This window comes from Oryza glaberrima, chromosome 6 (genome assembly GCF_000147395.1).
Source record: "Oryza glaberrima chromosome 6, OglaRS2, whole genome shotgun sequence".
In the NCBI taxonomy this organism is placed as follows: Eukaryota; Viridiplantae; Streptophyta; class Magnoliopsida; order Poales; family Poaceae; genus Oryza; species Oryza glaberrima.
Genome location: NC_068331.1, coordinates 27,258,834 through 27,270,585, shown reverse-complemented (window position 1 = coordinate 27,270,585; position 11,752 = coordinate 27,258,834). Strand labels below are relative to the sequence as shown.

The 11,752-nt window shown below is 46.0% G+C and overlaps 1 protein-coding gene across 1 annotated transcript; it reads left to right on the top strand.

Moving 5' to 3' along the window:
- The first annotated feature begins 3,367 nt into the window (after positions 1-3,367).
- LOC127777061 (uncharacterized) lies at positions 3,368-5,870 on the top strand. The gene is made up of 5 exons (XM_052303568.1): positions 3,368-3,372; positions 3,853-3,904; positions 5,088-5,240; positions 5,338-5,476; positions 5,842-5,870. Exons 1-5 carry the CDS (start codon positions 3,368-3,370, stop codon positions 5,868-5,870), a joined length of 378 nt encoding a protein of 125 aa, XP_052159528.1.
- The last annotated feature ends 5,882 nt before the right edge of the window (positions 5,871-11,752 follow it).

Genomic DNA, 11,752 nt, shown 5'->3' with positions numbered 1-11,752 from the left:
TTTTCCGTACGTCGCCCCCAAATTAGAAACAGCGCAAAAAAGTGAAAAAAATCGGATCGGAGACCGAAAAAAAATCGGATCGGAGGTGGAAAAGAAAAGGGGAGCAGCCGAGCACCCCCCAACCCTCGCTTTGCTTCTCCAAATCCCAAATCATCACATCGCAATCCAACACAAAAACAAAATCCCAATCGGAATCATCACAAAATATCAACGAGACAAAATATCAACACAAGAAGATGAGGAGAGGAGAGGGAAGGTCGAGCCGGAGGCGCCGCTGCTCCTCGCCGAACCACCACCTCGCCGCCTCGCTGCCGTGGAGGTGCCGAGCTCGGGAGCTAGATCCTGAGCCGCCGCTGCCACCGGGGAGCCGTTGACACGTCGTTACGCTGGGGAGCTGCCGCGCTGCGGCGTCGCCGCTACGCCGGAGATCAACCGCGCCGCCATGGAGCCGCCGACTTGCCGCGCTGTCGGGAGCCGTCGACCCACCGGATCTTGAGAGGAGGGCGGCGGCGGCACCCCGACGAGGAGGAAAGGGAGCGCCGGTGGGGGTGAGGGAGAGCGCCGGTGGGGGAGAGGAAGCGACGCCACTGTGCCACGCGGTGGGGAGAGGAGAGGCGAGGGGAGGGTGGGAGGCGCGGCGGCCCGTGGTAGGGGGAGAGGGGAGGGGTTAGGGTTAGGGTTTTATAAATTTGGAACCAATCCAAGCCGTCCATCAAATGGACGGCTCAGATTGATCCCAAGTTGGGCCGTCACGGGCTGCATGCGCGCGATCCGCACAGGAAAGAATAAGTTCACTTTAGGTCCCTTATCTTTACATCGAGTTTAAATCACATCCCTAAACCGCAAATATTTTAAGTATTTTCTATTTTCAAAAATAGCATTAGTACCATTTTAGTTGCTTAAAATTACTGAAAAATTATGAAAGTTTTTATTACTTCCATCCTCGGGCCGTAGCACAGCTGGGCCGCGGGCGCTTCACAGGCTATGCGCGCAAATGAACTTTCTTTCTTTAGGAATATATTTTCTTAAAGTGTTCATAACACGAAAAATTGGACCCTAATCAGCTAATATCTTATAATTGTTATAATTTCAGTTTACCCGTTGCAACGCACGGGCATTTTTTCTAGTGAAAAACAAAAGTGAAAGGGAAAAAAATAATCAATGCTTAAAACGGATTTATAGAAAAGTTACTTCTAAACCATGCAAAAGTTACTTTTAAAAATTGTTAAACTTACTAGTGCTAATCTGTGTTGATTAAATTTAATTTATACAGAGAGTCATATTTTTATCCCTGCAACGGATTTACTTCTAATGTCGTGGCAAAGTTACTTTCCTTTTGTTTTAAGTTACTTTTATAATATATGTAACTTACTTTTAGACTTTATTGAATTTACTTTTATATGTATAAGAAGTAATTTAGTGAAATCTAAAAGTAATTTGGATATATTATAAAAGTGATTGTATTTTTTCATTAAAATATACTCACATGAGATCTTGTAAACAATATTTAATTGTTACGAACACAACGGTATAATCGTATCATATATCGGATGAGTAGTTTAAGAGAAAATTTTATTTGAAACATAGATGGTTCCTATTATAGATGGCCATATGGCCCGAGGCCCACGGCCCGGCCCAAAGCACGCAATTTTGGCCCGGCCCAAGCACGGCACGGCCCGACTGGGGTCGTGCCCGTGCCGGCCCGACCCGACAGCCGGGCTGTGCCTAGGTTGCACCCTCAGCACGGTGGGCTAGCCCGGCACGGCCCAATCAAATAAAAAAAATATAGGGATGCAAAATCTATATCTATATCTATATCTATCTATACCTAATTAAAAAATACGCAAGGCTTCCGTAAAAAATTTCATCCGTCATCCGTTTTATCCGCACGAGCGATCGATTCCATTAATTTTCGTCCATGTGTGTAGGGCTCCGATTGATGTGGGCTCACTAACCGAAAAATATTCATACTGTATAGCAACACATTATGGCACAACCATCCACGTTCTTAGTTGGTTAGGTGATGATACTTGTGGCCCAAAGGTTTGGAGTTTGACTCCCATCACCCCTCAGATTTATGCTGCTTATCCTCTCCAATTTTTTCATCACTCCTCAGATTTATGCTGCTTATCCTCTCCAATTTTTTCTTTTTCTCTCCAAAGCAGATTATATTTTTTTAAAAGTACACCCATATTTTGAAATTCATATTAAACCAGCAATATATGTAATTTACCATTGTGTTTTTCTACACTTTATCACCTCCTCTTATCCATATTTTGAAATTCATATTAAACCAGCAATATATGTAATTTACTATTGTGTTTTTCTACACTTTATCACCTCCTCTTATCCATATTTTGAAATTCATATTAAACCAGCAATATATGTAATTTACTATTGTGTTTTTCTACACTTTATCACCTCCTCTTATTATTATTATTTTTGAAAAGTATGTCCATATAATTTTTTCTTTTTCTCTCCAAAGCAGATTATATTTTTTTTCATAAGTACACCCATATTTTGAAATTCATATTAAACCAGCAATATATGTAATTTACTATTGTGTTTTTTTTACACTTTATCACCTCCTCTTATTATTATTTTTTTGAAAAGTATGTCCATATGTTTGAAATTAATACTAAACCAGAAACATATGTAATTTCCTACCGTGTTTTTCTACACTTTGTCACTAATGATGCTTATCCTCTCCAATTTTTTTCTCTCCTAAACTGATTATATATTTTTAAAAGTACATCCATATGTTTGAAAATTCATATTAAATTTCCTACTATGTTTTTATACATTTTATCACCTCCTCTTATTAAGAAAATGCCCGTGCGTTGCAACGGGTTGTAAATAACATTCATTGAAATAAATTAAAATCCTAAACTACATATCACAATTGGGCAGAAATGATGAAAAATTTAATATATTTTTGTTGGTATTTTGGTACGTCACCCGTATTGGAGTCAGTTTTTTAGTCCGTTCGCTTTTGAAAATACAGATCCGTGTTTGAGTCAGATTTTAAATTCGTTTGCTTAGAAATATTAAAGGTGTCGTATAAGAAATCCCTTTTAAAAACTCGCATGCTAACTTAAGATGAAAGTCATACTCTTAATTGCAGTTCATGATTTTCTTAAAAAATATCTAAGCGAATTCCAAAGTAAAATTCATACTAGCTAAACCGTATAACAATAATAAGATTAAAATAACATTCACCCGTGGCAACACACAGGCATATTTTCTAGTACCTATATATACCTAATTAAAAAATACATAAAGCTTCCGTGATTTTCTTTTGTCCGTCATCGTTCGCGTAATCAAGCGCGCGTAATCGGGCGTAAGATACCGTGTCATCGGGCGTACGATGTGGTAACAAATCCGTGTGTCAGGCTGACTGGGCCCGGCGCACAAGGCCCATGATGCATGCGTTACACAATTAGCCAGGCCGACTGGGCCGGCGCACAAGGCTCATGATGCACGTGCTAACTCTGAGTAGTTAAATAGATGCAAGAGTAAGTCATGAATGTACAAGAAATCAGGAATACCACGTTGATTCCATGACCAACTTGATATAAACATCTTATCCTATTTAAAAACTTGAAAATGCAAATAAGACTCACATATACACAAGAACTTTTTTTTTTCAAACTGAGCACTCTCCAGCTTGACGCTACAGTACAAATTACTCCATGCTTATGATGAGTGCAAGTAATTCTTTAGCCATAAATAAATCTTAAAAGATTCGTATTTTTCCAATAGTCACATCTTTTCACCCCACTTATTTTTTCGTCCGTAACCCTTTTTTTTTGTTTGTCATCGCGTCCTTTTCACCTGCCCGGAATCGTGGAGGTATACTTGCTACCCCACCTGCCCGGATTCAGGACACGTAGTAGTCCGTAAGGTGAGGTTCAGATTTTGATTTAACCACCACCAGATTGGAGTTTATTCTCTTGAGAACATAGCATGCACTGCTAGTCACGATTTGGCAACTTAAAATCATCTTTAAAAACGGCAACTTTAAATAGTAAATATGGCAATTGTTTGGCTTTGAATGATAGAGGTGGTACTAGTTTGGACTGAGGTTAGACAATTGGTTGAATATGTTCTATTTGGATACATCCTAGAGGTTCCTTCACAGTACTATCAACATTTAGGACTGCTTTGGTTTAGTGCCAAATTTTACCCATTCAATTTTTTGGTACTCTAAATAGCACTTGTGTGGTTTTGGTAGTCTAAATAGTGGGCTTGTTTGGTTTTAAGCTAATTTTGCCCAATTAAAATTTTGGCAATTTTAACAGTGTCAAACGATTATTTGGTTTGCAACCATTTTTTGCCCACATTAGTTCAAGTTATATACAACCAAATTTGTTAGTACTAAAACCTACCAAGGTTATGCAACTACTAATATTTTTGTTAGCAAAAATTTGCTTCTTAACCAAAAAAGCCCTGTTCTTGTGTGTTATTTAGGGATGTTTTGGATTTGATATCAAACGCCCTACTAAATGTGTCCTACAAATATTCTGGTAGCCTAAATAGTATATGCAATCCATTTGGTTTGAAGCCATGCAACTATATAGTAATACACATACTAAATTTGCTAGCAATTTAGAATATTCTTCACTATAGTTTCACAATTTGACTCTATGTTGATAGCGAACCAATCATGACCAATATAAACTTAAGTTACCAAATAATTGGAAGTGTCAAAAACTTATCTATATTTTAGTACTGCTAATTCTTCCATTTAGTGTGTTGGTAGGGTAGTGAACCAAATAGGCCATGAACCAAATATGAGAGTTATTGTGATGTTTTCTTCCATTTCTCAACATCAACTTACTCATTTTCTACGCGTATGCTTCTCAAACTTTTAAACGGTGTGAATTTTTGCAAAGAAAAAATATATAGAAAGTTGATTTTTTAAAACCATATTAATTGTTAAAAAATAGCTAATAGTACTTAGTTAATTATGTGCTAATCTACTTCTCCGTTTTGTGTTTTAGTTCCCACCCCATAATACATAGTACAATTGTTTACACAATCGTTTTCTACTTTTATATCTGTATGTTGAATGCTGTGTACTATATTGCAAGGTGTGCTCTGCCTTGGGCTCGGTGGCTCTGCTGCCAGGACACGGGAAGGCATTGACTACAAGTTCTAGAACCATGGTAATGATGCTCCAGTCCAAGGGATACACTCCCACCAATTTCGCCCCAGGAAGTAGGTGGGTTGCCACCAAGGTAAAACTCCTATTCATCTCCATTCTCCAGCATACAGTACACTAATGCTGTTTGTATTATACTCCTGTTTTGTTTATCGGTTTTTCTCTATTGAAAGGTTACTGGGTACCGTTGTGAGCTGGAGTTGACCGCAGACCACTTCAAGGGGTACGATGGTACCATCACCATCCCAAGTACTTCTACCAAATTCTCTGTGGAGAAGCTGAAGAGGGCAGAGGTGCCTACCTCTTTACTAGGTATTACTCCCTCTATTTCATAATAATTACATTCCTATCAAAGTTATAAAAAAATATGTTTTATAAAATAGGACCCAACAAATAAAATGTGTACCTAAACCTTCCTTTTAATCTAGTTTACATATGTAATGTGCGCCTCAACCTTTCTTTTGATCGAGTATACTTATGAAATATGTGCATGCACTTTAATAAATAGGGTTATTATTGTGGTAAATCGTGTTCGATGTTATTCTATCTATAATTCTTTGGAAATGCAATTATTATGGTATTCCTAACTTTACTCTCTTCGGTTAATACCAGGAATAGTTTATCCACACTTGCAATCCCTTTTCTGTTTTCCTAATTTATCTCTCATTTTCAATCAGGTCTGCTCCCTGGGAAGAGGACTGCTTGATACTACCAATGGAAACTCAGAAAAGACAAGTGATTGAGCGAAAATAATTTGTGTTGCTTTAAACTATCATCTGTAAGACGTTGGAAACTTGCAATGTTAGTTCTCTGCTACCTGGATGATTAGTGTCTTGCTTGCTTGGCATATACTTCCTCCATCCTATTTTAAACGCATCAATCAGTTTCCATGTCTAACTTTATTCGACCGTCTTATTTAAACTTTTTTTTAAAAAAAATAAAAAACATAAGTCGCACATAAAGTAATATTCATGTTTTATCATCTAATAACAATAAAAATATTAATCATAAAATAATTTTAAATAATACGGATAATAAATAAAAATTGAATACAGAAACTCATGACTGCGATTAAAATGAGACGGGGTGAGTAATACTCGTTTTTACCGTTTTACTAATGAGCACAGACGCACAGTAAGTTATAATTACCTTCCCACTGCATGTGAATAGTTCGCATTGCATTAGCTAGGAGTTACTCCTTCCGAGCTGATAATACTTGTTGTTTTAGATAATGGTGAGATCAAACTTTAGAATCTTTGATTATGAACCATTTTTAAAATATTTGTCTTTTAAATTTGGTGACTACATATATAAATTAGTCTTAAAAAATACTTTATTAAGATAATATATTTGTTAACATTTTTATACATATTATAATAGAAAATAATGATCAAAATTGTTTTTTTATGATCGTGCCCTTGTCCAAAACGATAAGTATTATCAACCCTGGAGGGAGTAGCACTTAACACTGCATGTGAACAGCACCGGCAGGAAGGGCTGGCACTCGCAACCGTGCAACGCAGCCACCTCACCTGCAGGCGTCTAGTACACGATCGATCGCGCCACCTCATCGCCGCGTGCGATCGCTTTCAGGCCGGCTTGGATGCTACGTGTGTTTTCCTTTTCCAGAACGATGCCGCATGATCTGCCTCTGTTTTTCCCGATTGGCATCGGTTCGGTTTCTATCTCATGAGCCATGAGCAGCACGTATTGACTTGTCTTTTGGCCCATGTGCCGGCTTGCCTTTTGGCCCACTCGCTAACTGGTACGGAGTACCTTTGTTTTTGGCCCACGAGCATAATGCAATCTATTTAGAAATAAGTTCACTTTGGGTCCCTCTATTTGTCATCCAATCCGATTTTCGTCCCTTAACCGCAAAACCGGGTACGACCCGTCCCCCAACTTACGAAAACCGGGCAAACGTGGTCCCTCAGCGGTTTTAAAGGTGGTTTTGGTTAACGTGGCGCCCACGTGGCTTGTTTGACTAGGTCTCTGTCCTACGTGGTATTCACGTGCCGCTTACGTGGCAATTATATCTTAAAAAACAATAAAAACTATGGGCCCACCTGTCAGCTACACACGAAAGAATAATTTTAAAATAGCGGGGCCCACATGGGCCTACATGTCAGCGACAAAAAATAAATATGGTGGGGCCCACGTGGGCCCCACATATCATTCCCTTTCTCCCTCTTCTTCCTCGTTGCGTCTTCTGACTCCGCTCAGCTCAACCACCAGCACGCGGCCGCCGCCGCCCACGGCCGTGCTGCCCGTCGTCTTCGTCGACGGCGACCAAACCGTCGACCTCGGCACCGTCACCGTCCAGCCCTTCCTCGGCGTCCGCAAACTGCGGGTCGTCGTCGCCGACCGGGTGGGCCTCGTGCGGCAGCAGATCTTGGCCTCGCTCGCACGCCCATGCCGTGCGCGCCGCGTCCCCCTCAAGGAGGGGACCGACCTCACCGCCGCCGTCCGCACGAGGGTTCCGGCTTCTATGTCCTCGCCGTCCTCCACCGCAAGCGCCGCGGCGGCCGCTCCCTCTGTCCTCGTCGTCCTCCGCTGCTCCCGCTCCCGCCGTCCTCATCGCCATCTTCCAGGGCGCCGCCGCTCTGCTCGCCTTAACACGGACCGGCGACTTCCTCGCCGAGCTGCAGTCCTACGTCCGGGAGGAGGACGGCGTGCAGCGGCATGCGTCGGCAGCGGCTGCACCCGCTTCTGGGTGGTGAGCATTGCGTTGCTTCAGAGGAGGTGCGCACTTAGCTTTTTCTTGGGCTCAGTGGGGGCGCCGCCCTGGCGGGGGATGAACACGCCGGTGCCCGTGCAATCCGGTTTGCCTCCTGGAGGGCTGAGGAACACGGGCGCATGCCGGCCGCGGACGACGCCTGCTGGTGGGACTTCTGCAGCGGTGGCCAGCCGGACGAGTTCAGACCAAGCGGCGGGCCGACGCCGGCGCGGTGCGTGCCCCACGTCGCCGCTGTTGCCGCGGCGAGCTGCTGCTCCCGTTGTTGCTTCAACAGCTGCCTCTGCTTCAGGAGGTGGAACTGGAAACAGACGAAGACGAACAAAACATCAGAACAGTCACAAAAATCAATCAAACAGCATGCCATGGACCAGGTGATTCATGGCGGAGAAACTTACATGAGCGACTTGAACCTGGTGTTGGGTGAGTATACTCCGCTGCTCCCGCTCCCGCCGTAGTCACCGCCATCTTCCAAGGCGCCGCCGCGCTGCTCGCCTTCACGCAGGTCGGCGACTTCCTCGCCGAGCTGCGGTCATACGTCTGGGAGGACGACGGCGAGGTCATCCTCAAGCTCGTCGGCGGCCTCGGCGCCGCCATCTTCGTGCTCGAATGGGCCGCGCTCCGCCGTCCTCCGCCGCGAGCGCCGCGGCGGCCGCTCCCGCCATCCAACGCTGCTCCCGCTCCGCCGCGAGGACCACTGGTGCGTGCGCGACGCTGTAAAAAAGAGAGGAGAAACGTGGTCAGCGCGCCACGTAGGATGGTCAATGTGCCACGTAGGCCGATACCGCCCTCCATACTGCCATAGATCACATTTACCCGGTTTTGTAAGTTGGGGGACGGTTTGTACCTGGTTTTGCAGTCAAGGGACGAAAATCGAATTGGACGACAAATAGAGGGACCCAATGTGAACTTATTCCATCTATTTATGTGCATTTAGACTACTCAATTATAGTCCATAAAAATTATATATGTATGCATCGTACATATAAACTTTGTATATAGAAACTTTGCATAAGTAATTTATGTATATCAACTTTTGCAAATGGGTTTAAAAGAATTAGAAAAAGTAAAAGAAAAAAACCCACGTAAACCTCATGTGTCCTGGTTACTACTAACAGGTTGGAATAAGTCCACTTTGACTCCCTTCAAAGTGGCCCGAATCTAATCCGTGACCCTAAACCGCAAAACCGGATATCTCGACCCCCGAACTATTGAAACCGGTGCAATTTGACTCCCTTGGTGGTTTTGGAGGGTGGTTTCGCTGACATGGTGTTGACGTGGCAATGTTGACCTAGTATGTGGGTTGACGTGGCGCTTAGGTGGCATTTGAATTAAAAACATATACGTGGGACCCGTTTGTCATTCACACATATTAAAAATTATGGGGGCCACTGACATGTGGGCCCCATATGTCATCCCCTCCCTCTCTTCTTCCTCCCCTCTTCATCCCTTCCCACTTTCTTTCTCTCTCTTCTCTCCCCTTCGGCCGGCCGCGGCCCGCGGGGGGCATAGGCTGCAGCGGCGGTGGGTGGGGGCCAGACCGGTGGCGGCGGATTGCAATGTGGAGGAGGAGTCGGCTACGTACTGGGCGAACGGCGCGACCACGGGAGGAGTAGTTGGAGTGGGCGCCGCTTTTCGCCTCCTGACCCAGAGTTGGGGTCGTGGAGGGTTCCGGCCATGGGGGACCGAGACGGCAGCCTCCTAGGGCATGAAATGCGGCGAGTATAGGCGAAGGACTCCGCGGTTGCCGGAATCGCACGAAGGCGGAGGCGCTACGCCGCTCCGAAGAAGGAGTCGCCGGTGGTCCAGTCCATGCAGCTTCAGACCGTGTATCAGTGCATCATGATTGTGTTGGTTGTTGGGGAGATTATCTGCCCTGCTAATTGGCAATTAGTGGAGGCATGCATTCGAGACAAGTTGTCCTATAAAATTTTCGTCCATGTCAGTCAATAACTCATCAGGGTAAATGGGTAATCATCATCATCAAATGAAATCAGTAGAGTAGTTAGATGAAGGGAAGTCTGGCCGGGCACGCCATGGACGTCGTCGGTGAGCGCCTCGAACTTGAAGCCGAGGTCGAGGTGGACGAGGCAGTCGTCGTCGGTGACGCCGTAGTTGTGGACGCGCGACGGCGCGACTCCTCTCTCGTGATGGGCACCGCGCTGGCCACGATGCGGAACACGCCCCTGAGCTCTACAACCACACGCCGTTGGCCTGCGTGGTGCGCGCCACGGACAGCGCTGGGGCGTTGGGCGGTGACCACCGCGCGCCGTCGTGGCGAGGCAGGTCACGACGTGGTCGTCGTGGAAGGTAAGCTCGACGCGGTACACAGTAGTTGATCCAGCCCACCGCCGCCGCCGCTCTGGTCCCCGCCCGCCGCCGCTGCAGCCTGTCCTGTGCCCCCCGCGGCCGGCCGAAGGGGAGAGAAGAGAAAGAGAAAGAAAGAGGGAAGGGAGGAAGAAGGGAGGAAGAAGAGAGGGAGGGGATGACATGTGGGGCCCACATGTCAGTGGGCCCCACAATTTTTAATGTGTGAATGACAAACGGGTCCCACGTATACGTTTTTAATTCAAATGTCACCTAAGCGCCACGTCAACACATACTAGGTCAACATTGCCACGTCAGCGCCATGTCAGCGAAACCACTCTCCAAAACCACCAAGGGAGTCAAATTGCACCGGTTTCAATAGTTCGGGGAGTCGAGATATCCGATTTTGCGGTTTAGGGTCATGGATTAGATTCGGGCCACGTTTAAGGGAGTCAAAGTGGACTTATTCCTAACAGGTTAGCCATCACTTGGTTTTGGACCTTCCTGGGCCACTCCAAAAACGAAAAAGCCTAGCCCCATTGCGAAGAGGAAAAAGTACACCCAAGGTCCCTCAACTTGTCATCGAGTTAAAAAATCGTCCCCGAACCGCAAAACCACATATCGGCCGTCTCTTAATTAATCAAAACCGGTCACAACAGGTCCTTCGGTGGTTTTGACTCCGGTTTTATCCTACGTGGCGGCTGAATCAGCGTGGGACCCACGTGGACCCCACATGTCAGGATGCCATGCCATCTCTTTCCCTTCCTCCTCACACACACTCTCTCTCTTCTCTTCTTCTCTTCTCTTCTCTAGGCAAACTGTTCGGCGGCTGGGGAGGAGGCCGCCGGGGCGAGGCGGGAGAGGAGGAGAGCGGCGCTAGGCAAACTGTTCGGCGGCTGGGGAGGAGGCCGCCGGGGCGAGGCGGGAGAGGAGGAGAGCGGCGCTACGACGGCTGCCGGCGGCGGCCGCAGTGGGGAGGCGGCCGTTCCATGGAGGCCACATCCCGCGCCAGCAACACCAACAACCACCCCGCAGCGACGGCGAATGAGGGGATGCTCTCCTTCTCGTCGGCGTACGTCGACGACGCGGCTGTCCACGGGGAGACAGCCGTTGCTCGCCCCCGGCAGTCGCCAGCTTCTCCTCCGCCTCCCGCGCCGGGATGGCGACAGCCGCAGCGCACGCATCAGGCTGTCGCGGCCATCACCATCCTGAGGTTAGTACTGGTTTCCTTTTAGGCGAACGGCTGCTGCGCCTCGAGGAGAGCGGGGTGGTTGGGGTACAGGCAGAAAGGAAGGAACACCAGCAATAAAATCAAAGCCAGCACCTCATCTGCTTGTTGAACTTTTCAGACGAGTATGCAACAACAATCAACCCCAACTCAACCTGGCGAGCAGAACACGATCGAGAGAAAAGGACAAACTTGTATTGTGCATATGTACTATGTTTACCATGTCAACATTCACAGATAATTCCATCAAGCAATTCTATATAAATCCTGCCATTTTGAGCAAAATGCTCAAGTGTATCGTCTCTGCTCTGAGTTCTGA

Coding starts and splice junctions, on each gene's coding strand:
- LOC127777061 (XM_052303568.1), top strand. Junction 3,905..5,087: donor GACACGTAGTAGTCCGTAAG/GTGAGGTTCAGA, acceptor TGTGTACTATAT/TGCAAGGTGTGCTCTGCCTT. Junction 5,477..5,841: donor GGTGCCTACCTCTTTACTAG/GTATTACTCCCT, acceptor ATTTTCAATCAG/GTCTGCTCCCTGGGAAGAGG.